This window comes from Lithobates pipiens, unplaced genomic scaffold, assembly GCF_037356315.1.
Source record: "Lithobates pipiens isolate NorthernLeopardFrog02 unplaced genomic scaffold, aLitPip1_a1.2 Scaffold_18, whole genome shotgun sequence".
Taxonomy (NCBI): Eukaryota; Metazoa; Chordata; class Amphibia; order Anura; family Ranidae; genus Lithobates; species Lithobates pipiens.
The window spans coordinates 251,342,645-251,367,584 of record NW_027507758.1 but is presented as its reverse complement, the minus strand read 5'-3'; the positions used below and the strand labels follow the sequence as shown (position 1 = coordinate 251,367,584).

At 42.9% G+C, this 24,940-nt stretch overlaps 1 protein-coding gene and 1 long non-coding RNA gene across 2 annotated transcripts in view; one reads left to right on the top strand and one right to left on the bottom strand.

Annotated features, from left to right (window-relative positions):
- The window catches only part of LOC143987779 (uncharacterized), a 134,136-nt gene extending 124,095 nt beyond the window's left edge, over window positions 1-10,041 (bottom strand). Inside the window, exons 1-2 of the long non-coding RNA XR_013276700.1 lie at window positions 9,790-10,041; window positions 1,275-1,355 (exon numbers count right to left, since the gene is read on the bottom strand). This is a non-coding gene — a long non-coding RNA (uncharacterized LOC143987779). The remainder of the gene's footprint in view (window positions 1-1,274; window positions 1,356-9,789) is intronic.
- A 218-nt stretch (window positions 10,042-10,259) lies between these two features.
- PEX7 (peroxisomal biogenesis factor 7) overlaps window positions 10,260-24,940 on the top strand; it is a 367,801-nt gene continuing 353,120 nt past the window's right edge. Inside the window, exons 1-2 of the mRNA XM_077486784.1 lie at window positions 10,260-10,508; window positions 17,828-17,885. Of these exons, the coding sequence (XP_077342910.1) occupies window positions 10,382-10,508; window positions 17,828-17,885 (185 nt within the window). The 5' untranslated portion in view covers window positions 10,260-10,381. The remainder of the gene's footprint in view (window positions 10,509-17,827; window positions 17,886-24,940) is intronic.

Genomic DNA, 24,940 nt, shown 5'->3' with positions numbered 1-24,940 from the left:
GGTAAAGGGGGGGTGTGAGTGTGCCTGGCATGTTCTACTGTGTGTGGGATGTGTTGGTGCAACTCACTGATCCGCTCTCCTCCGTGTCGGAACGAAAAATACCGACACGGAGGAGAGAATACATCACTTCCTCTCCTGTGTTTACATTACAGGAGAGGAAGTGATGTCACCGGGGATTTCCATTCGTCGGGAGCGATCGCGAGGGGGTGGCCATGAATGAATGGCCGTCCCCTCGTCCGGGATCGCTCCCGAACGAAAACCGACCGCCGCAGGCACCGGGCGGGGGCCCGATCGGGCCCCCGACCCGCGGGAGGCAAAGCACGTACATGTACGTGCTTATGCCTGCCCGTGCCATTCTGCCGACGTACATCGGCGTGAGGCGGTCGGCAAGTGGTTAACGTGCCCCTTTACTTGCTCAATTATTTAGGATTGCTCCACTGCTCAGTGAGAGGTGATGATGTGCATTAACCTGTAGCAACCAATCAGCGAACCGTAGTGATCTGCTTTAATCTCTAGCAGCCAATCAGTAAGTGGTAATGATGTGCATTAACCTCTAGCAACCAATCAGCAAGCAGAAATTATGTGTTGTAACCTCTAGCAACGAGCCAGCGAGCAGTAAGGATAGGCTGTAACCTCTGGCAAACAATTGCAATTACTGCGTGATCTGCTGCAGTAAACTGATTTTGAGTCAACCTGCTATTTTTTGGATGTCTCAGAATGGAGGGGGGGTGGGGCCCAAGAAAATGTTTGCCCAGGGCCCAATCAAAATTAAAGACGGCCCTGTTGCGCAGACGAGGTAAGTATAACATGTTATTTAAAAAAAAATAAAAAAAAATGAAGCTTCATAATCACTTTAACAGGAAAAAAAAAAGGATCTTGCTGGAAGTTTGTCAGTTGTTGAAAAGGCTTGAAGAATGGCCATTACAGTTTTTCTGACTTAGGTAGACACGATCTAAATAATCTCAGCATTAATCTATTTACTAAGCATTCAATGCAATTATATAAATACATTTATATGCAGGTCAAATGTATTAGCAGTTAATTAAGTTAGCACTTATCCAATTAAGATACACCATATTGCCAAAAGTATTAGTGCCCAAAGCAAGGTCCATGAAGACATGGAGGAGGACGTTTGGGGTGGAGGAACTTGACTGGTCTGCACAGAGTCCTGACCTCAACCCAAAAGAACACCTTTGGGATGAATTCGAACAAAGACTAAGGAACCCGATCTCTATGGACTATACCTTTGTGAATACCAATATTTTGTGACTTACTTGTCCTTGCTGTCTTTCAAAGTCATGAGTAATCATCGGTGCTCTTCCACAATATTCACTCTAAACTCCCATAAAAACCATCTGTAATTTATAAAAGAAGGTCCAATAAGAATCAGAACACAGGACATATGTTTTAGCATCAAACCATTTCATTGTATAGCAGTTATGCAGAATTGAACATACCTCAGACTATCTTCCCCAAACAATACACAATTAATTTAATACTTTGTAGAAACATGCATTATTAAAGAATATCTAAACCCAACATTTCATATTCCTAATATATGCTTGCTGTACCACATACTTGTATGAGAAAGTATCCTGTTCTCTTTGTGTTGCTTGCTTTGTATGACATCCCTGGTATTCCTGCTAGTCCCTCTGCTTTCCTAATAAAAACTGACCATACTAAGCATGAGAGCAGAGTGTGGTCAGCCCTCTAGCTATGCTGGAAACAGTCTGTTCTCCTCCGATGATCAGGCTTGTCCTGACAATATCCCCCACCTCCCGCACAGCCTTTCACTGGGAAGATAGATCAGTGTGATACTGTTTTTCTACCAAGGCTGCTTATGCAGCTGAGAACAGAGGGTATGTGATCACTTATAAAAAAAGGGGGAAAAGGGTATTTATAATGTTCTTTATACCTAGACGCAGAAAATAAAGGCAGATTAAAGCACTGGATTTATAATCATCAAGATGAAACCTCTGTTTTTAAATATTAAACTGCACCCCATTTGGACAGAATATCCTCAGGGATACAGGCCCAGATGTATATACCGTATATACTCGAGTATAGGCCGACCCGAATATAAGCCGAGGCCCCCAATTTACCCCCAAAAAAACTGGCAAACTTATTGACTCGTGTATAAGCCGAGGGTGAGACATGCCTGTCCATCCCTGTGTGTGTGTCCGTCCATCCCTGTGTGTCCGTCCATCCATCCCTGTGTGTGTGTGTGTCCATCCATCCATCCATCCCTGTGTGTGTGTGTCTCCATCCATCCCTGTGTGTGTGTGTCTCCATCCATCCATCCATCCCTGTGTGTGTGTGTATCCATCCGTGTGTGTGTGTGTGTGTGTGTGTGTGTGTGTGTGTGTGTGTGTGTGTGTGTGTGTGTGTGTCCAGCCTACCTGTGTCCCGAGCCTTTGTCCCGAGCCTCCGTCCCGTGCCTTGCCTCCGTGCCTTGCCGCCGTGCCTTGCCTCCGTCCCGTCCCGTCCCGTGCCGTGCCTTGCCTTGCCTCCGTCCCGTGCCCTCTTCGTCGGCGCCTCGGCGGCCATTGTAAAATTCAAAAGCTGCGCCGCCGCCTTCGCCTGTGATAGGCGGAACACTGAATTTCCCAGCAGCCTGTGTTCCGCCTATCACGTACATCGTATCATCCTCGTCCGTAGTACGAGGATGATACGATGTCCGTGATAGGCGGAACACAGGCTGCTGGGAAATTCAGTGTTCCGCCTATCACAGGCGAAGGCGGAGCCGGAGGCGCGGCTTTTGAATTATAGAATGGCCGCTGTCTGTCTGCTCGACACGCTGATCGAGCGGGCAGACAGCGATGACTCGAGTATAAGCCGAGGGGGGCACTTTCAGCCTCAAAAAAGAGGCTGAAAATCTCGGCTTATACTCGAGTATATACGGTACTGCAAAGTCATATCACTGGTGGAAAACAGATCCGTGTTTCTGCTTAGCAGAAACACAAGATCTCCAATTAACTCTTTCTCACAGACCGGCGGTCTGCCTTGTTTACACAGGCAGATCTCTGTTCTGTCTCTCCTCTGAACGATCGTGGGTGGCTGGTGGCCATTGCGGCTGCTGGACCCACTAATTGGCTCTTGCTGTATCCAATCACAGCGGGAGCATGGCTCTGGCAGCGCTCACCCCAGAGCCAATGACAGCGATGGTGTACATGTACATGAATATGCGTATTGGGCATGGTCCTTAAGTGATTAAAAACAGCCCCGCAAATGCTGCAAAAGATACCTGGTTTCCTGCCCCTACTTCTGGGAGACTGGGCCGCGTCACATTACGTCCATGGCTCCGCTTCCTTATCCTCCCTCCCCCCTTCCCCCGCCGCCTGCCCAGTATGAGAGTGCAGCAGTGACTCGCGCTTCCACAGTAGGGACCTAGCATGGAGCCGCAATGCTTCACTACTGAGTTCCCCTACCTGCAATGGTGGCGGCAGCACCCGACAGCTGATGGAAACATCAGCTGCAGTGCCAACATTGCTGGACTCCAGGACAGGTAAGTGTTCTATTATTAAAAGTCAGCAGCTGCAGGGGTGGGTGGACCTCCTCTTTAAGCAGCATTATCTTACACCAATCAAATTATAGTTTACCAATCACTTCCTACCCACAAATTTGGCGACGTTACCTCATAAAAATGGACTGCGATAATGAACAATAACAAAGGGGAGGGTGGGCTGTGGGGCAAACCAACAGATCCAAAAGAAAGGCTGAAGATAATCCAGAGGTGAGTCCAGATAACGGACCTGAGGTAAATGCTGACTCCGCCCAGTGACAGTTGAGGATGCTGACTCTGTCCAGTGACAGTTGAGGATATACAAGTGAAAGTTTACACTCATTGGCTAGATGTTTAACCAATAAATATTCGCTAACGCAACACTAATCCTCCTCCCGGCCAAATCAGGAAGTGGGTCTGATTCCAGTCACCCCATTGTCTGAAAGGCAAAACTATTGGATGCCTAGGAGGAGGGGAGGAGACCCATGGTGGAAGCAAGGAGGAGAAAAGCCGCTGGTTGATTGCCTGGATTGCGGGGCCCCACCGGGCCCTGAATGCCCGATCCCCACCACTGCTGCTTGGATGCCAGACGCCTAGATGTGGTAAGTGAGGATCAATCGGCAGACATCGGGGGGGGGGGGGGGGGGGGGTGGTTGGTTGTTTGCTGGTTTGAATGTAATGTAATTATTAATCCATTGCTGCACTTGCAGAGTTCTAATGAGGAAAGTAGCAGGGTCTGCATCCCTGTAGACATGATATCCCTTTGGGAGTATCTCACCAAAAATGTAATTTTTCTTGCAGGGGATGCTAACAATCTAACTTGTATCTTAAGCCTCATACACACGATCGGATTTTCCGCAGACAAAGCATCAGACTTTTGTCCGAATGATGTGTGCCGTGAACTTGTCTTGCATACAAACAGTATACAATTGTCGGCCAAAAAACACGAACGTAGTGACGTACTATGTGGAATTTCAGCTCTTGATCAACACCCTTTGGGCACCTTCTGCTAATGTTGTGTTTGGTGAGCATTGATTCCAAGCATGCGTGTTTGTACTTTGAACTTTTGTGTGATGGACTTGTGTACAGTAGGAAAATCTGACAACAGACCGTTGTCTGGCGAAAATTTACTAGCCTGCCATCCAACATTTATTGGAGGAAAGTTGGACAACAATTGTCTGATGGAGCGAATTAACGGTCGGATTTTAACAGTCTGTCATCACACAATTCCCGAACGAAAATCTGATTATGTACGAGGCTTTAGTGAAGACTTCTGGGAAAATCAGTGAGCCAATCACACAAGCAGAAAATTATGTTTTTGGGGGGCGTTCTGTATACATTCTGTGTACAGAACACCTCCATGTTACCATATTGGATTGTATTTTACAGAAAATTACTGCGCTGCAGATTGAAAGGGAAAGGTACCGTAATTAATATTAACATTTAATTACAATATGACTTGTGTAACAATTGTATACGTTATATATATTTTTTTATTTGCTATTTTTCCCCCACGAAATTAGAGTTACCCTTTAACCACTTTCAGACCAGACCACATTTTGAGATTCGGCACTGTGTCACTTTAACTGACAATTGCGCAGTCGTGCGACGTGGCTCCCAAACAAAACTGACGTCCTTTTTTTCCCATATATAGAGCTTTCTTTTGGTGGTATTTGATCACCTCTGCGGTTTTTATTTTTTGCGCTATAAACAAAAAAAAGCGACAATTTTGAAAAAAACGCATTATTTTTTACTTTTTGCTATAATAAATATCCCCCAAAAATATATATAAAAATTTTTTTTTTCCTCAGTTTAGGCCGATACGTATTCTTCTACATATTTTTGGTTAAAAAAATCGCAATAAGCGATTATTGATTGGTTTGCGCAAAATTTATAGCGTTTACAAAATAGGGGATAGTTTTATGGCATTTTTATTAATAATTTTTTTTTTACTAGTAATAGCAGCGATTTTTATTGTGACTGCGATATTATGGCAGACACATCGGACATTTTTTACTCATTTTTGGGACCATTGGCATTTATACAGCAATCAGTGCTATACAAATGCACTGATTCCTGTGTAAATGACACTGGTAATGAAGGGTTTAACCAGGGGTGGCAGTGTAGGGGTTAAGTGTGTCCTAGGGGTGTGTTACTAACTGTGGGGGCGTGGCTGTGTGTTATTGAACACTGATCTCTGCTCCAATCACAGGGAGCAGTGTCACGTGTTGCTAGGCAGAACGGGGGAGATGCTGTTTATTTACGCATCTCCCCGTTCAGCCTCCCCGTGAGACGATCGTGGGTATACCTGTGGTGATAGAGTCCGCGGGACAAACAACTGGACTCATGGGGGTCCCGACTGGCATGCGCGCGCGCAGCTAGCACGTGATGGCAGGGCGGCAATTTCAAATGGACGTACCTGTATGCCAATTTGCCTGCCCGTGCCATTCTGCCGACGTACATCGTCGTGCGCCGGTCGGGAAGTGGTTAAGAAAATGGGGCTTGTGTATGTCACCAACTTTTTTTGGCTTTACGTCTCCAATGGAGCAAAGGAGTGCACTTCGTTCTGCACTCCTGCGACCCGTTTTCATCTCTCTGGAAAGATCCGACTGTAAACAATGCATGGAAAGTAAGTTATATGGGTTCCAATGGCATAGTTCACACCAGTGCAGTTCTATCCAGTGCGTTTCAGTTCCAGAAAAAAAAGTACAACATGCTGCATTTTTCCTGCACAAGGCTGAACTGGAATGCGGTAAAAGCCTTAAAAATGCATCAAAAAACACACTACAGTGCAGTGAAAAAGACCCCACCTGGAATGCATCCAGAAACGAAATGTAAACGCACTGGAACGCATTAACCGCTTGCCGACTGCCTCACACCGATATACGTCGGCAGACGGGCTTGTACAGGCAAACTAACGTACCTGTACGCAGCCCTTTAAGAAGAGGGCACGAGTGCACACCCGCAATCGCCTCACGGGGAGGAAGAATGGGGAGATGCTAAAGTAAACAAGCATCTCCCCGTTCTGCCTAGTGACAGTTTCACTGATCTCTGCTCCTTGTGATCGGGAGCAGAGATCGGTGACGTGTCACATGTAGCCACGCCCCCCACAGTTAGAATCACTCCCCAGGGCACCCTTAACCCATACACTGCCCCCTAGTGGTTAACCCCTTCACTGCCAGTGTCATTTACAGAGGAATCAGAGCCTTTGCATAGGCACTGATTGCTGTATAAATGACAATGGTCCAAAACAATTTGTCAAAAATGTCCGCCATAATGTCGCAGTAACAACTGATCGCGTATTGTGATTTTTTTTTAACCAAAAATGTAGAAGAATACGTATCAGCCTAAACGGAGGGAATTTATATATTTTTGAGGGATATTTATTATAGCAAAATGTAAAAAATAATGCGTTTTTTTTCAAAATTGGCACTCTTTTTTTGTTTAAAAAAAAAAAAAAAACGCAGGGGAGATCAAATACCACCAAAAGAACGCTTTATTTGTGGGGAAAAAAAGGAAGTAAATTTTGTTTGGAAGCCACGTCGCACAACCAGGCAATTGTCAGTTAAAGCGACGCAGTGCCAAATCGCAAAATGTGCTCTGGTCGGGAAGGGGCTAAATTCTTCTGGGGCTGAAGTGGTTAACAAACGCATCCGGAATGGATCTGGAGGACTTTTTGTGGTGTGAACGGGCGCTGAGCAAGCTCCTCCTGCCCCTACATAGCTCGGCACTCATTGGAGAGCTTTTTTTTTACCACTATTCCTTTATACTGGCTTTTGAAATTTACAAATGCAGCGATTTAGAAATCAGATGAAAGGTTTAGCACTTGGAAACACTTTTTGATAGATACATAGTGCATTTTATATACAATTATATAGACCAGACCAAAATGAGGGACAAATGAGGAGGAAAGAGGGACAGAGGGACTATGTTACAAATGAGGGACAGTTGGGAGTTATGCAGATACAGCATTGGACTGAGAATAATTTGGACCAAGGTGATGTATTTATTTTTTTAATCACTTGCTGTCCGCACCATAACAGTATTACTGCTGCAGGATGACAGATGTGTGCCGGATCACGTATTTATATATATATATATATATATATATATATACACATGATCCAGCTCTTCCGGGTCATTTGGTACAGAGGCAGAATGGCAGTGTGCCTATGTAAACAAGGCAGATTTTCGTTCTGTCAGTAGGGAAGGCATGGATCCTGTGTTCCTGCAAAGCACGGACAAGAATCCATGTCTTTCCCTTGTAAAAGCACTTCCCATAGTACACAGAAACACTAGCTAGGCCCACAGTTAACCCTTTGATCACCCCTGATGTTAACCCCTTCCTAGCCAGTGTCATTAGTACATATTTTTTAGCACTGATCACTGTATTCGTGTCACTGTTCCCCAAAAAGTGTCAAACGTGTCAGTTAATGTCAGAATGTCTGTTGCAGTATAGCAGTCCCACTATAAGTCGCTGTTTGCCAAAATAAAAATTTAACAATGAAGAAAAATATACCATAGTTTGTAGACGCTATAAATTTTGCGCAAAACAATCAATATACTCTTATTGGGATATTACCAAAAATATGCAACAGAATACATGTTGGCCTAAATTTATGAAGAAATCCAATTTTTTTTATTGTATATGTATTATAGCAGAAAATAAAAAAATGTTAAAGTCAAAATTATCGGTTGTCTTTTTTGTTTATAGCGCAAAAAATAGAAACCGCAGAGGTGATCAAATACTACCAAAAGAAAGCTCTATTTGTGGGAGAAAAAAGGACGTCAATTTTGTTTGGTTACAGTGTCGCATGACTGCGCAACTGTTAGTTAAAATAACGCAGTGCCATATCTCAAAATATGGCCTTGTCATGAAGGTGGGTAAATCTTCTGGAGGTCAAGTGGTTAAAGAATCCCATACATCTCTTAAAAGAAAAATGCCATACTTGCAGTAGGAGTTTACATTTGTTTTCACCCTGGAAAGCAGTACACCCTGGTACCGCCAGGGTGCAATGGCCAATATCCTCACTTATTTTATTGGTCCTGAGGCAGCTAGCTGCAAGGAGGTCTGGTTGCAGAGTGGAGCTCCACTGATGACAGGAAGCACGTGACCTCCACTCCACTTTTTTTTTTTTTCTGAACTTTATTGTGAATCTCTGCAGCTGGAGCTCCAGTGTCACAAGAAAACATGCGGTCTCCACAACTCCACCTTGTAAATTTTTTAGTGAACTTTAATGTAACAAACAACAAATAGATAATACTACAGGAAGTGGAGCCTAGGATTTGCAGAAACACAAGATATTTTTGGAAGGTTTTGTACTTTCTGTTAAAGTGTTGTCCTTAACTAGTTGCTGCCCGCCCACCGCCAAATGACAGCGGGGCAGTGCAGCTCTTGTTTTGGGACGACAGCATATGGTGGCCGGTGTAGTGTCATATTTTGCTCCCCATCATAGAATGCTTCGGAAGTGACGTTGCAGCCAGAAATGTAGCACTGCGCATGCGCAATGCGTTCCAAATGCTTCCAGCATGCGTTCCAGAGGGTTTCCGACAATGTAGTTCAGTGAAACCGTCAGATAATGTCACGGGAGTGAGGGGAGGTAATCGTGACATTAACTTTAGACAGAGCAGAGAGCGGCGGAGAGAGAGCAGGTAACTGTGGCTCAGGGAGGGGATTACCTCCCCTCACTTCTCTGACATTATTTGACTGTTTCACTGGTCTGCATTGTCGCAAATCATTTGGAACGCATGGTGCAAGTGTTTGGAACGCATGGCATATGCCCAGTGCTAAATTTCTGGTTGCAACGTCACTTCCGGAGCATTCTGTGATGGGGAGCAAAATATGACACTACACCGGCGTTACTGTTCCTACCTCATCCCTTTAAACTCGGACATATATTAATTACACAGGTTCCGTGACCAATTAAACTCACTTGGTGCCTTATCTGCATTTAATTAGCCTCAGAACCTGTGTAATTCAAAGGTGTTCAAGTTTAAAGGAATGAAGTGACAACTCTAGATGGTGTCCCAGAACGGGCGCGCAGCGAGCCAATAGCAGACGTGCCATCTTGCTAGGACATAGCGAGACCCCGATTTCTGTATGTCCGTGGCCACCTGAGCCGCTTTTTGCCTCTTTACACATGTAACAGCCTTTGCCACTCCAAAGAATTTGAGGAGCACTATTTCCCTTAGGATATTTTCTTGAAGGAATACCTCTGCAACAAATCCTGTACAGTAATATAGTACACACATCAACAACTGATATTGCAGACATTCCTCCAACTCACATTGGACTACATGAGTCTTCCACCAGTTCTTCCTCTGCACATGTACTGGCACGGAAAATCCATGCTTACTTCTCTGAACAGCAAATATGCCATTTGTCTTATCAACATTTAAACTTTGTAAATGACAGGCCTGGGTAATATCTTGTGCCACATCTGCATGCTTTCTCAACATGTGTACTTTAAAGTTTTTCCTGAGAAGACGAAGAAAGAACCATGAAAACCATGTACAGGAATCATGTGCCCTCCACTTCCTGTTCCTGACTTCCTGTAGTGGAGCGCCAGCTGCAGAGATTCACAATAAAGTTCAATAAAAAAAAAAGTGGAGTGGAGGCCACGTGCTTCCTGTCTTCGGCGGAGCTCCACTCTACAGCCAGACACATCTCACTAGCTGTGAGATGAACGTCTGCGTTGTTGTGGAAACTCCGCTTTCCCATAATGCCTCGCTCTTCCGCTTATAGGAAACGGGCATAGCTCTGCTGTATGTTATGGTTCATAGTACACAGGCACGTCATTTCCCATTACGCCTAATGTAGACAGCCGCTGTTCGGTGCGATACAGACACGCTGCAGGTGGCTATGCTGGGTAGCAGGTCATGGCATCAGCTGGCGGTGTGACCCGAGCTCTCAGACTCCCTGCCAGGCACGGCTATGCTGTGGAGTTCTCTCCATACGTCCCATCCCGGCTGGCCTGTGCAGCCTCCCAGAACTATGGCATATCAGGTGAAGGAGGCTCATCACTATTATACCCCAGGCTGATTTCCCTGTGATTAGGGCTCAGCTCGTGCTGTCATTGATTGTAAAGCTCTTTCCTAGAAGATTTCTGAATATAGCTGGTGTAGGTTCACAGGGGCAGCCAGAAAGCGGTTTATTTGTGGTTTTATGCCACCTGACCATCCACCTAAAGAGCAAGCAGCCAATCAGAGCTGTACATATCTTGCCATGCCACGGCAAAAGTTATATCACCTTGTCGCATTTGGCTGGCAGTATAGTTGCAGAGCCATAGTAAATAGGAGCCACAACACAACTGCCCGACAACCACTTGGGGGCCATTCACGCTGGTGTGTGCACTGCGGATACACCGCTCACGGCATACTGCACTTTTCACTTTAAAAAAAAAAAAAACTTTATTGAAATGTCACATAGTGACATTTCATTAAGTGCTTTTGGCTGCCAGGTGGTGGATTGCCTCACGTTGCGCTGAAAAAAAAAATAGTATGGCGGGGTGTTTTTTTTTTTAGCACACACGCCCCCTGAAAGCGGCGGTGTGAACCAGGCACATAGGAGAAGAGGCAATTTTACCTTGTGTTTCAGTAGGACTTCGCTGGAATAGCTGCCCACACCTGGTGGGAATAGACTCTCACACTTGTGGCTGTCTCTGAAAAGCGATCTGCCATTGGTCACTTTTCAGAGCGTGGTACGGGAGCCGCTGGCAGGAGATCCTCCGCCTCCTGAATGCCTGTTTTTTTTTTTTTTTTGATAGACTAATGTTGTTATTCCATGGTAATACAGTCCCACAACCGAGGGGTAAGGATGAGCTCTGGCTTGTCCGCACAGCTCACGTGCAGAGCCCGCCAGTAAGTTGGCACTGCACTAATCACAAGCAGTGAGACATTTCTTGATCTCTGCAGCCGCGCTGTGGGACAATGTCTCACTGACTGTGATTAGCGCAGCACAGTGCTGACTTCCTGGCAGGCTCTGCACATGGGCTGTGTGAACACGCCGGAGCTTATCCTTACCGAGTGGCTAGTGATTGGCTCTTGGATCTAGTGCATCCCCATTTGCTTGAATGAGTTGCGTTCAATGGTGTACTGGGTATAATTTTTGGTTTTGTGGCATGTCTACAACTTTGTCCCACGGCTGAACGGTGAGCATGCTCTCAGCACTGAAAGCTCTGCAGCCCATAAATGTATATGTGCAGCATGTGGGCATTAAAGCCCACCCTTTTGCCACTGCACATATGGGTTATAAATAAAATAGCAAGACGTCATGGTGGGCTCAATCTATATTTACTGCTCCCCCACTGCAGGTGTAAGCATTCACTTTCCGTATTAAAGTGAAAATGAAGACTAATATAACTCAGGTTTAAATGTTGCTTCCCCCTTCCTCATACAAATGATGCGTACTGTTTGTAAAATATCTCCATGTAAATACCTCTTTCATCCCCTTTGGTGCGGTCACGTGATTTTGTAAGCTGCAGCCTCTTGGGCTCCATTCACACTTGTGCAAATTGGGATCCGACTTATGAGACCCCAAGTCGCAGGACATGTGACATTCAGTGTATTTCTATGAGAGCCGTTCCTACTGACACTACAGAAGTTGATGCGACTTCAGAAAAGGTTCTTGCTCTACTTTGGTGTGACTTAATTAGACTTTGGTCCAGAGAATGTAAAGTCAGATCAAAGTCACATGGGAAATCGTCTGACTTTGGAGACGTGTTAATGTAAAAGGAGTCTTCGTGTCAGTGAGAAACTAAACAATGATGCTTAAAAGAGAAGTTTGGGATTTAAAAATAATTTTTTTAACTTACATACTCACTTAGGTGGATACAGCATCTGTTCCCTGCCATCTCTACACCAAGAACTGAGCGATCAAAGACCGCTTGTTACTCAGTTGTCAGTGAGCAGAGAATAGTGACGGCACAGTCACTGGCTCTCTGGTCTGGCCTTCCAGCGCTCACTGGAGCACCAGGTTGTGGAGGGAGAGGCTGGCTTAGGCACTTAGCTGCATGCTGAGAGGCAAAGCCAGCTGCCGCTTAGGCTGGGTGGATCTGGACATTAAAGTGTAAGTAATCCCTCCCTATTGTTTTCAGCCAAGGAAGCTGCCATCTTTGCCTATGTTTTAGCTACAACTGCCATGATTCTGCACGTGATCAGTTATGACACCAGACATTGGATGGTTTGACAATTTCGTTGAGAGCACAACCAATGGGAGTGTTACATTTCCGGCACGTGCCGTTAAACAAAACTGTTTTATGGATGGGTTTACTTCAACTTTAAAGTCAGGATCCCTTCAGAACCTGGACCGGCTGAGTGACGTCAGTTGACGGAATACAGTTTACAAGAGTGTATTAACCAAGTGCACTCCTGTGCCCCACTCCCACAGGGAAAGTTAGACGAAAAGAGCTTTGTCCCTACTTCTCCTTAAATTCCCAAAGCTGTAATGTCCCCTGTCCGCTTCCATTGCTCCTCTGGTCCCCTTGTTTTTGACACTCCCTATCATCAGATGCAGCATCCACTCGCTGCCACAGTGGAGCCGGAGCTTAGAGATTGCATGACCACTTTGCAGGATAGAAACAGAACACAGAGCTATTTTACAAACAATAGTCAGCATATGTATGAGGAGGGGGGGAAGCATTGTTTTAAACTTCAGTTATATTAATCTTTACTTCTATTTTAATATAGGTGGTGAGGGGACGACCTATTGCCTACCAGCTGCTTGTCAACGCCACTGCAGATACATTTTCAGAGGGGTGTCTAAAAGCCCATACACACGATCTGACTTTTTGACAACAAACATGCAAATTAGCTTTTTTAAGGCAACATCCGACCGTGTGTACACTCCATCGGACAAACTTTTTTTGGTTTTCATCTGACTTTTGTTGGCTGTGCGAATGGACAAACTTTCCGGCAACAAAAGTCAGATGGAGCAAAGTCCGATCGTGTGTACAGAAAACCATAGGACTTTTGTACAAAGTACAAACACGCATGCTCAGAACCAATGCAAAAGATCAGACAACAATACAGAAGTTGACCAAAGGTGGCGGTAAAGAGCAGAAAAAAACACGTGATTTGGTGAAAGTTGGCTGAAAAAGTCCTGCTGTGTGTATGCAATACAAGTTCTCGGCCGACACCCTTTGTACAAAAATCCACGGGAAAGTTTGTACAAAGTTCGATCGTGTGTATGAGGCTAAAGGCTTGCTGCCTGATTTAGGCCGGGTTCACACCTATGCAAATTGGATGTTTCTCCGCATCCAATTCGCATGGCAGGAAATTGTGACCGCGTCTCTATGGAGCCAGTTCACATATCTCCGTTGCGGCTTGCACAGGAATGCTGTGCATCTTTAGCTCAGTTTCAGGGCCAAATTCAGGGAAAAATTTGGCCCTGATATGTCCCTGAAATGGAGAACAGGGACGCACCAGGCCCCTGCTGCGAACTGCATTGGTATTAGGTGGGAATCCAACCTTAAAAAAAGCCTTATACAAATTAGCAGATTGATTCAGCCATAAAAAGGTTTAACCCAACCATGAACATGAAAAACGTGAAAAAGAGTTATGTTTATCATATTCCTTCCATTGTATATAACATTGCATGCTGGTGTTATTCTATGCCACACAACCCTTGCTTTGATTGTTCAAATCATAGTAATGCATTTGTAGTTCCATGAGCCATAAAAAAAAAAAATTCTCCTAATCCTAAATTTGGTTGACTCATTACATGTGTACATTTTATCTGAGAAATGACGCATTCTTGGTGTGGAATATTACCGTGCTTTGTCTGTTCTGCTTTGAGTGACCATAAAGTACAAAACCCAGATCCATGAGTTCACAGAATACCTGCATAAACCCTGGTTCAAGTGGCAATGAAATCAATAAAAAGTAGTGCAGGAACCTTTTTCCTAATCTGAGCGACATGGGTTCATTGCAGGCAATGGATTGCGACTTGTCATTCGATTCGGAACTGTCAAATTGCATGACAAGTCGCACCGGTGTGAACAGGGGCTTTATGTGGAAGTTCCTGTATGGAAAGCATGTTCTCTTTCTTTTTTTAAATTGCAACTGCAGCCAAAAGATACTCTGCATGTACATCTAAACACAGGAGAACTTGATCTGGAAAGCATGAATTTCAGGCAGGCTAGCGTGAATGTAGTTTTATGCCTGGTACACACAGGCAGTTTTTTTTTCCGATTAACCTGTGCTTACTATGCAATGTTAGTACAGCGATCTCCCCTCTAAGCTATTGTGTTCTGACAGTGGAACTGCCCCCTGCTAGAACACTCTAGTCAGTGCTGGCAGCCATTAACTGTCGATTGGCCGCTGGTTTTCCAGCATGTGTGTTTGACAGAAGCCGGACAGGCTGCTGTACACACTGGTTGAATGTTGTCCGGTTTCTGTTAAACCAACCAATATTTGTCCAGTGTATACCAGCCTTTAGACCTCATTTAAATAGGCAAATAGTCTGCTGCATTCCAATGTGTCTAAAAACTACATCTGGACCCTGCAGCACTCTGTGCTATGGGAGTGTACAAACGAAATGATTAGCTGCAGCCAGAAATGATGGCCCTGGATGCCAACTATCTGCATTCAGGGATAGTCAGAACTCCTAATTGCATGTTACCCCTCAGATAAGTGGCTACATACCAACAGCATTGGCAGTGTCCTCTGATTTGCACATGTACAGATCTGGTCGCATGTCCATGAGGCTAGTTTCTGTGCTGGCAAGAATTGCAGATTCTCACTGGCTAGGGGCCCATCTGAATGAGTCTCTTGCCTTGTAAGTATACTGGGATATAGTAAATGAGTTAGAACATGTACAGTAAGAGCCCTTTCACACTGAGCCACGGGCAGCATTAGCGGTAGAGCGCTGCTAGTTTTAGCGTCGCTATTCGACCCCTAGCGGCCGAAGAAAGGGTTGGACGTGCCTGTGTAGTGCCGCTGCCGAACCGCTTTGCAGGCACTTTCGGCAGCGGTGGCCATTCATTTCAATGGGGAGGGGCGGCGTGGGAGCGGTTCTACAAACCGCTTCCATACCGCCCCAAAGATGCACTCGAGCTTTCACATTGGGGTGGCAGGGGAGGTGTTTTTCAGGCACTTTACCGGCGCTATTTTTTAGCCCTTTGGTGCCTTAAAAACGCCTCAGGGTGAAAGGGGTCTAAGTTATTAAAGGCTGGTTCATTATATCTCCATAATGACATTTTTCTGGGGAAAAACATATACACGTCTTATTTTAACAAACTATTAATCTTTTGATTTGTATTGCTTAATATAGTTTTAACTTTTATCGAACTGTAAACTGACTTCAACAGAAACTTATTTTAGTCTGGGTTCGCACTGAAGGTGGGTTTGAAATCGTGCGAGTTCAGCTGAATTTGCGCGGTTTCAAACCTGCATTTCAGTCCGACTGCGGGAGCGATTTGATTTCAGAGACATCTGTGCGGGTTCCTGCACAAATGTCTATTGAAATCGTCCACAAAATCACCACAAGTAGTACAGGAACTACTTTTGGGAATCGGTGCGGCTCTGCAAAATTGGCGTCCCACCGATTCGGACGTTGCCGGCAATAGGCGGCGATTTGACATGTCATATCACATTTCAAACCGGCCTGATGTGAACGGGGGCTTAAAGCTATTTCTAACCCCTTTGTAAAGCTAGTTAGGGATGTATGATAGCACCTGGAGGCAGTTTTAAGTGAGACCAACACACCTGGGGGTATATTCATAAAAGATTTTGCATATGCCTGCAAAAACAAATGCTACTAAGCTAATTTCTTCCTTCTTTAAATAAATTACAGTTATTAATTTTGCTCAACTGCATGTACATTTGTTCTGGCATCCAAATCCAACGTTACTGGGCTATTTTCTCTACAGGAAAGAATTTTTTCATTCATGAGAATAGCATGAATCAGGAAATGATTGCATTATGAATACTAGATGAAGCTGATTATAGGAAACAAATACTTATTTAGTAGAAATAATCCAGTAAGAGAAATTTTAAAGCCAGTGTAAACACGTCTCTATAAGTTTGCTATTATTTAAATGTCAAAATGAAAAATCTGAGTGGTAAAAAACAGTAATGCCCCATACACACGGTCGGACATTCCAACCACAAAATCCGTCTGCTTTTTTTCAGACGGATTTTGGCCGAAACTTGTCTTGCATACACACATTTGCACAAAGTTGGTGGAAAATCCAATAGTTCGGAATGAGGTGATGTACAAAACATATGACTGGACTACGTAGAGGCCAGTAGCCAATAGCTTTTGTCTCCAATTTTGTTCTGAGCACATGTGGCACTTTGTGCGTCGGAAATTCTCTACACACGATCGGAAAAAGTCTAAACGGATTTTGTTGTTGGAAAATTTTAGATCCAGCTCTCAAACTTTTTTTTGTCAGAAATTCCGACAGAAAAAGTCAGTTAGAGCCCACACACGATCGGATTTTGCGACAACATAATCCAATCGGACTTTTTCCGTCGGAAATTCCGACCGCGTGTATGGGGCATAACTAGATATTGAGTTTTAGTAACCTAAAACAAGCATGCCTATATTAAAGTCACAATGAAGGCAGATCTCCTGATCTGCATGCTTATTCTGAGTCAGGGACTTAAAAAGTACTGAGCACATTGGGTCACCATGACAGCACAAAAACTAGTATTTTCACAATAGGAGGTCAGTATTTAGTAGCTTTTGTACTAGAATACGATAATTCTCTGTTTCTAACTAGGGAAAGGTAAACTGACAACAGTCATCATATAGAAAGTGTTCACCCAACTAACAAAGGCTCCTGAAAAAACGGTGCTCCAATTTTTTTAATTGCTCAGCAGATAATCTGCTAGACAAATTATCCAGAGCAGCGGCCGAAAGAAAACAACTAAAATAAAATAAATGTGATGGTTGGCTAGTAACTTTCTGTAGTTTTTAATTTTTTTTATTTGTAGGGTATTCTGCTAAAAAAAAAAATATGTTGCCCACATAAATTCATTGTAAAGTGTAATTTACTAACACACAGAAACAAACAAAACAATAATAAAATGACTTCTGGAACTGCACCATGGAAGCTTTATTGATTTATTTTGGAATTCTTTATACATTAGGGTAAATTTTTGATCGGTCAGTTAAAATGTGTTTATTTCATATTGGTAGATTTTTGAGTTTATAGCTTGCAGAAAATTATGTTACCAAACTATTATAATAAACGGTACATTATGTGATTAATAACAATGGTGCATTAAAAGGGACTTTGTATTGTCAAAACATTATTTACTTTACTCTGAATATAGTGACTGAATATTTACTCAAAATGTTTACTCCTTTGGTTTCCTTAGGATGTGGTACTCTATTTTTATTAGAACAAAACGAAGCTGGACTTGTTTGCATTAAAAGGTAACATATTTTATTATATTTTTATGCATTCAATGTTTGTGACAGTTAACCATTTTAGTACGAGCCTGTAACCCTTCATTACCAGGCCATGTTTTCAGTGCTGCTATTTATTTATTTATTTATTTTTTACTATAGAAAAGAAAAATAGCTTCCCTAACTTTTTGTCAAAATAAAAATGGCAGGACAGTAAGCCCTGGTTCACACCAGTGCAATTGTGCTACTTCAGCGCAATTTCAAAGCCACCCAAACAGTGCGATTTTGATGTGCCACTTCATTGTGGCTTGCGACTTCATTTAACAGAAGTCAATGCAAGTTGCAATGAAATTGCAAAAAAGTAGTGCAGAAACCTTTTTCAAAGTCATAACTGTTCCATTAGCGACAGTGGTGTGTAACTTTGCAAATCGCACTGGTGTGAACCAGGGCTAAGAAAAAAAATGACCCCTTTTTGGAAATTAGACACTTAAAGGTGATCTAATTTTTTCTTACCATAATTTTTGGGAAAAAAACATCATTATGATGGGGTTAAAACATGGTAATGGTGCACAGCCGTATACAGGCCATAGACAGAGCGATCAGGAGGTGAAGGAGCTAATGCATAGGTAACACACAAAGGGCAGCTAGAGATATAGGGATTAACAGGACGCACTAAACTACATATTGGGATGATTGGATTATTGCCTGCAATACTCAGAACTCTCACTAGATGTCAGTGTACTTTATACACATATTTATGGTAATGACTCTGTTGTTTCTCAAATTATGTTACTCTTTTCTACAGTGCTTGATACAATGTCACAAGAAGCAGTCGCTAATGTTTAACTGTTCACTTGCTGATGTATATGCAGCTGTACAATAGGATCATAGTAAATTATACAGAAGTAATGGAAAAATTACATTTGACCTGTTTTTCATGGGAATATGGGAAGAATTATCTTTCATGGGAATTATGGGTGGAATATTGCAGTTTAAGCATAGAATATGCATATAATTATTTTTATATTATTATCAGAAATGGGTTAACCCCTTCCTGACCAGCCACCGCAGTTGTACTGCAGCAGGTTGGCTCCCCTGGGCAAAACAACGTTACCTTAAGTAGGTTCGCATTTTCACCACTAGGGGGCACGCGCGTTTAGCCAGAGCCACTGCAGGCGCCTGGCGGGCGCGATGACCGCCGGGCACCCGCGATCATGCATGACAGAGCGAGAACCTGGATCTGTGTGTGAAAACATTCAGATCGTTTTTCTCTCAGGGAGAGGAGACAGACATACTAAGTATGAACACCGATCTCTCGCTCTCTTTCTAGTCAGTCCCATCCCCCCACAGTTAGAACACACCTAGGGAACATAGTTAACCCTTTGATTGCCCCCTAATGTTAACCCCTTCCCTGCCAGTGACATTTATACAGTAATCGGTGCATTTTCATAGGACTGATTGCTGTATAATTGTCACTGGTCCCAAAAATGTCAGAAGTGTCCGATCTGTCCACCGCAATATCGCATTCCCGATAAAAATCGATGATCAACGCCATAAAAATGCCAAAAATTGATCCCCTATTGTGTAGATGCTAAAACTATTGCGCAAACCAATCAATTTACGCTCATTGTGATTTTTTTTTTTTTTACAAAAAATATGTAGAAGAATACATGTCAGCCTAAACTGAGGAAAAATTATTTAATTTTTTTTTTTAAATTGGGATATTTGTTATAGCAAAAATAAAAGATAACAGGGTTTATTTACTAAAGGCAAATCCATTTTGCACTGCAAGTGCACTTGGAAGTAAAACCACTGTAGATCCGAGGGGGATATGCAAGTAAAATAAAAAACAGCATTTTAGCTTGCACATGATTGGATGATAAAATCAGCAGAGCTTCCACTAATTTCAGACCTACCGCTTATATTAAGAGCGACTGCACTTCCAAGTGCACTTTCAGTGCACTGTGGCTTTACCTTTCATAAATAACCCCCATTGTGTTTTTTTCAAAATTGTCGCTCTTCTTTTGTTTATTGCGCAAAAAATAAAAATTGCAGAGGTGATCAAATACCACCAAAAGAAATCTCTATTTGTGGGAAAAAAGGACGTAAATTTTGTTTGGGTTCAGCGTCGCACGACCACGCAATTGTAAGTTAAATCAAGGCAGTGCTGTATTGTAAAAAATGGCCTGGTCATTGAGCAGCCAAATATTCCGGGGCTGAAGTGGTTAAATATGTTCCTAGGATACTTTCCTGATGGTACATAATATAACTAGGTACTAACATAGGTAAAGTTGATCCAGGGAAAATCCGATCGCCTATTGGGGGATCAGGAAGGAATTTTTTTGTTTTTCGCCTTCCTCTGGATCAATTGTGGGCATAAAATTGGGTATCTGGATTGTACGATTATTTTTTATTTTATTTATTTGTTTTTAAGGTTGAACTGGATGGACTTGTGTCTTTTTTCAACCTGACTAACTATGTAACTATGTAACTATGTATGTTTAACTGTAATATTCCACCCATAATCCCCATGTAGAAAAATAATTATATGCATATTCTTATCAGAGATAGGTTAAATATGTTCATTGTTAGGTGTTAACATAATATTCCACCCATAATCCCCATGAAAAATAATAATTCTACCCATATTTCAATCAAAAACAGGTCAAATGTAATTTTTCCATTAGTTCTGTATAATTTATTATGATCCTGTTGTACAGCTGCATATATATCAGCAAGTGAACAGTTAAACATTAGCAACTGCTTCTTGCAACATTGTATCAAGCACCGCAGAAAAGAATAACATAATTTGAGAAACAACATCATTACCATATATATATATATATATATATATATATATATATATATATATATATATATATATATATATATATATATATATATATATATATATATGTATATATGTATGTATGTGTATATATATGTGTGTATGTATATATATATATAATATATATACACACAGACTGACATCTAGTGAGATTTCTGAGTATTGCAACCAATAATCCAATCATCCTATCCAAATATGCAGTTTAGTACGTCCCAGGCTTAACCCTTTTAGTGCCGCCGACATATGCAGTACATCAGTAGCTTTTTGATAGGTCTTGCACCTACATTGATGGGAGTGTTTGTAGAACTAACAAGTCAGCTCTTGGCTATTAGAGGGAAGATTGCTTCAACACACACACACCCTGGTTGATTGCCCATTGGTGGACCCAGAACAAACATGGTAGGTGCTGTCGGGTAGAGGGGAGGGAGATTGTCTGTGTCCGAACATGCAACCTTCACTCTGTTATGCCGCGTACACATGTAGCCGACTCTCCGGCGGACTTAGTCTGCCGGACTGTCCGCCGGACTTTCCGAACGAGCTACTTGCCCACACATGGCACCTTTTCGGCGGACTAATATGGTGTACTAAGTCCGCCGGATTATCCGCCGTATTTTTGAAGTTTGTTCTCCTGCTGGAACCCAGCAGTGAGCAATGTGCTGAAAGGTATCAGATTAGTTTGAGTGGTAAAAAAAAACTTTTTTTTTTTTAATTTATTTTTTTGATGGACACCGTGCCTGTCCTGGGGAGTTGCAGGCAGGAGTTTTTAGGTGAGGCCTCGCAGGCTAGACCGAAGCCGCGGCCTTGCCCCAAAAACTCCTGACTGCGTCAGTCCTGGTGAAAAAAAAAAAAAAAATCTAAAAGAATTGATTTGCTGAAATTTTGAATCTATTTGACCTCTCAACTCCCCAGCCCTAATAAGGTCCCTCCCTCGATTCCTCGATTCAGGGAAAAGTAACAGGTTTTCCAGGTAACACACCCCATGCACTACTTACGTTTTCCAGACTCCCCTGTCTCCTTGGTCTCCTACTCCCAGGAGAAGGGTGGGAGTTTACACAGGAAAAGTAACAGGTTCATTAGCTAGCCCACATCCTGCACTGCTGGTGCTCTCCTGCACTCACCAGCCATCTAAGACCATATGCACACTAGCATTTAGGCCCATGTATGTTACATCCCGGCACTTTCAGACACAGCTGTAGCATTCCTCCCTATTTTTTTTTTTTTTTTATCCTACTCTCCTGGTGAAAGAAAGTGTGACTATTGAAATGAAAAAATCAAATACATACAGTATCTCACAAAAGTGAGTACACCCCTCACATTTTTGTAAATATTTTATTATATCTTTTCATGTGACAACATTGAAGAAATTACACTTTGCTACAATGTAAAGTAGTGAGTGTACATATTGTATATCAGTGTATATTTGCTGTCCCCTCAAAATAACTCAACACACGGCCATTAATGTCTAAACCGCTGGCAACAAAAGTGAGTACACCCCTAAGAGAAAATGTCCAAATTGGGCCCAGTTAGCCATTTTCCCTCCCTGGTGTCATGTGACTTGTTATTGTTACAAGGTCTCAGGGGTGAATGGGGAGCAGGTGTGGTAAATTTGGTGTTATCGCTCTCACTCTCTCATACTGGTCACTGGATGTTCAACATGGCATCTCATGGCAAAGAACTCTGAGGATCTGAAAAAAAGAATTGTTGCTCTACATGAAGATGGCCTACGTGCACAGCGTGATATCCAGAGGTTGTCTTATGGAAATAGACGTATGAGTGCTGCCAGCATTGCTGCCAAGGTTGGAGGGATGGGGGTCAGCCTGTCAGTGCTCAGACCATATGCCGCACACTGCATCAGATTGGTCTGCATGGCTGTCATCCCAGAAGGGAGCCTCTTCTAAAGATGATGCACAAGTAAACCGGCAAACAGTTTGCCGCAGACAAGCAAACCAAGGATATGGATTACTGGAACCATGTCCTGTGGTCTGATGAGACCAAGATACATTTATTTGGTTCAGAGGATGTCAAGTTTGTGTGGCGGCAACCAGGTGAGGAGTACAAAGACAAGTGTGTCTTGCCTACAGTCAAGTATGGTTGTGGGAGTGTAGCGCTAAGTGTTAAGTGAAAAATATGTGAAAGTATGATTCAACATACAATATGGCTGAAATCAAACAATATAGTGCACAGAAACAATTGCTGCAAAACCAAACAGAAGGGAAACTGTGTAAATGTGGTTCAAAATTATGGGACTCAATCCAATATGCCCTACAACTGTCAAAGTCCACAGAATGGGCAAAAAGTGAATAATCCTGTGAAATGTTGCCAAAACACAGATTCAATCTGATTGTAGTACTGGAAACTTGAAACCGGTTGTCTGAAGACATGTCTACACTGATCAAAAGATGAAAAGATAGGTACTCTTACCAGTGAGGTTGGACACACATGTAGTACGACAGTGGGTCATAAGGGCTTAAGGTCTCGTATCCAGAACTGGCTCTCTTTTTCCTCCAAAACTCGATATGGAAAAAAGAACACAAAAGGGGCTTCAAATGGTGCAGGTCAAACAAAGGCCGATAGATTTATTGCTATATGTCACAAATGACACGCAAAATATTAAAAAGTGATCACATAAAAAATAAAAAGATATCCAAAAGAATTTTGTTAAAAGCATTGTGGGGTACAGAGAAGCTGCCCACTGTGGATCAGATATCCAGTTCCCAGCATATGGAGCTCATGTCCCATTGTCTTGCAAAAGCCTGCTTGACCTTTTTTTCATTACTTAGGTCAACTCCGTCTGGTAAGCTGACACCCAGTTTTTTCTCGGGTGATATCCATAATGTAGTGAAGGTTTTCCATTGATGGTTCGGAAAAACCGGGCACAAGATTCACATATATATGGACTTATGTTGTTTGGTTCACTCGCAAATGTTATTTAATTTAAGATTTGTACACTGATTTTGATTGATACACCTAGATAGGTATTCACGGTGTAAGCACCTTATTGGTATTTATTATATGCGATTTGCCAGTTCACAGGTACAACTATTTTACTTTGTGGTTTTATAGGCGGGCTGGTGCATTTACTTATTCATTGGTAGTGTTTAAATGAATGCAGGTTCTGTTTGCTATGAAATTGTGTCTATATTTTATATGCTGTGATAGTATATACCTTTGATTGGTTATCTTAATCTTACATCGTACAATCTGACCACTATGCCACTTGAAGATCGGCACACAGCTGAAAACATTGCTAATTGGGTGGAAAAAGCAGCTGAAAAGTTTGAGATATCCGTAGCCAATGCAAATGTAGTTGTCCATGATAACGCTACAAATGTTGTCGCTGCTCTGCGTATTTTGGAAGAAAAGCATGGCATCTCTTCTTCTCTCTCTGCAAAGTGCCTTATGGAACATTTAAAAAAATTTAAGCTGGCCACTCCAAAGCTTAAAGCAAAGCAGCAACAAATGGGTACCCCTGAGCATGCACTAATAAATGATGTATCCGTAAGATGGAACAGTACTTTACACATGATCAGCCGCCTGCTTGAACAGAGGTGGCCTGTGACTGCAACTCTTTTCGATCCTGATGTTACACCACGAGTTAAGCGCTTCCTGGATTTAAAACATGATCAGTGGAGCTTACTTGAGGAAGTGGAACAAGTCCCGAAGCCTTTTGAGTGTGCTACTGTTTTCTTTAGTGGAGAGTCCTCTGTGACTGCTTCCGCTCTACCTCTGGTAAAGGGCCTCCAGAAATCCATACAGAGCACAATTTGTGAGACAGCAGCAGTCAAGGCTTTCCAAAGTGTTGCTGCACAGGAGATGACCTCAAGATGGGAGCGGGAAACTAAATTCAGAGATGATGGTGGAGAAAATATATGTCTTATTGCAGCAGCCCTGGACCCCAGATTCCGCAAACTAAAATTCCTGCCAGCAGAGGACAGTTTAAAAGTTCACCTCAAGGTCCAAGCTCTTGCTCTTGAAGTGAAAAGAAGATATGAGGAAGAGCAAAGGCAACATCGATGTGAGGAACAACGGTCAACCAGTGCAGACATGAAATTTTCGGAGAAGAGAGAGGCAAGTGTCTCTGTTAGACACTTTGCTCGGTTCTTCAGATTCAGATAACCACCACAGTAATGGCGAGGATGACATGGCTGGTCACATCTAAGATCAAGAAACCCACAGTGAAGTTGTGAGGAATGAGATACACATGTATTTCAGTGAGCAGGCTATTCTAAAGGGA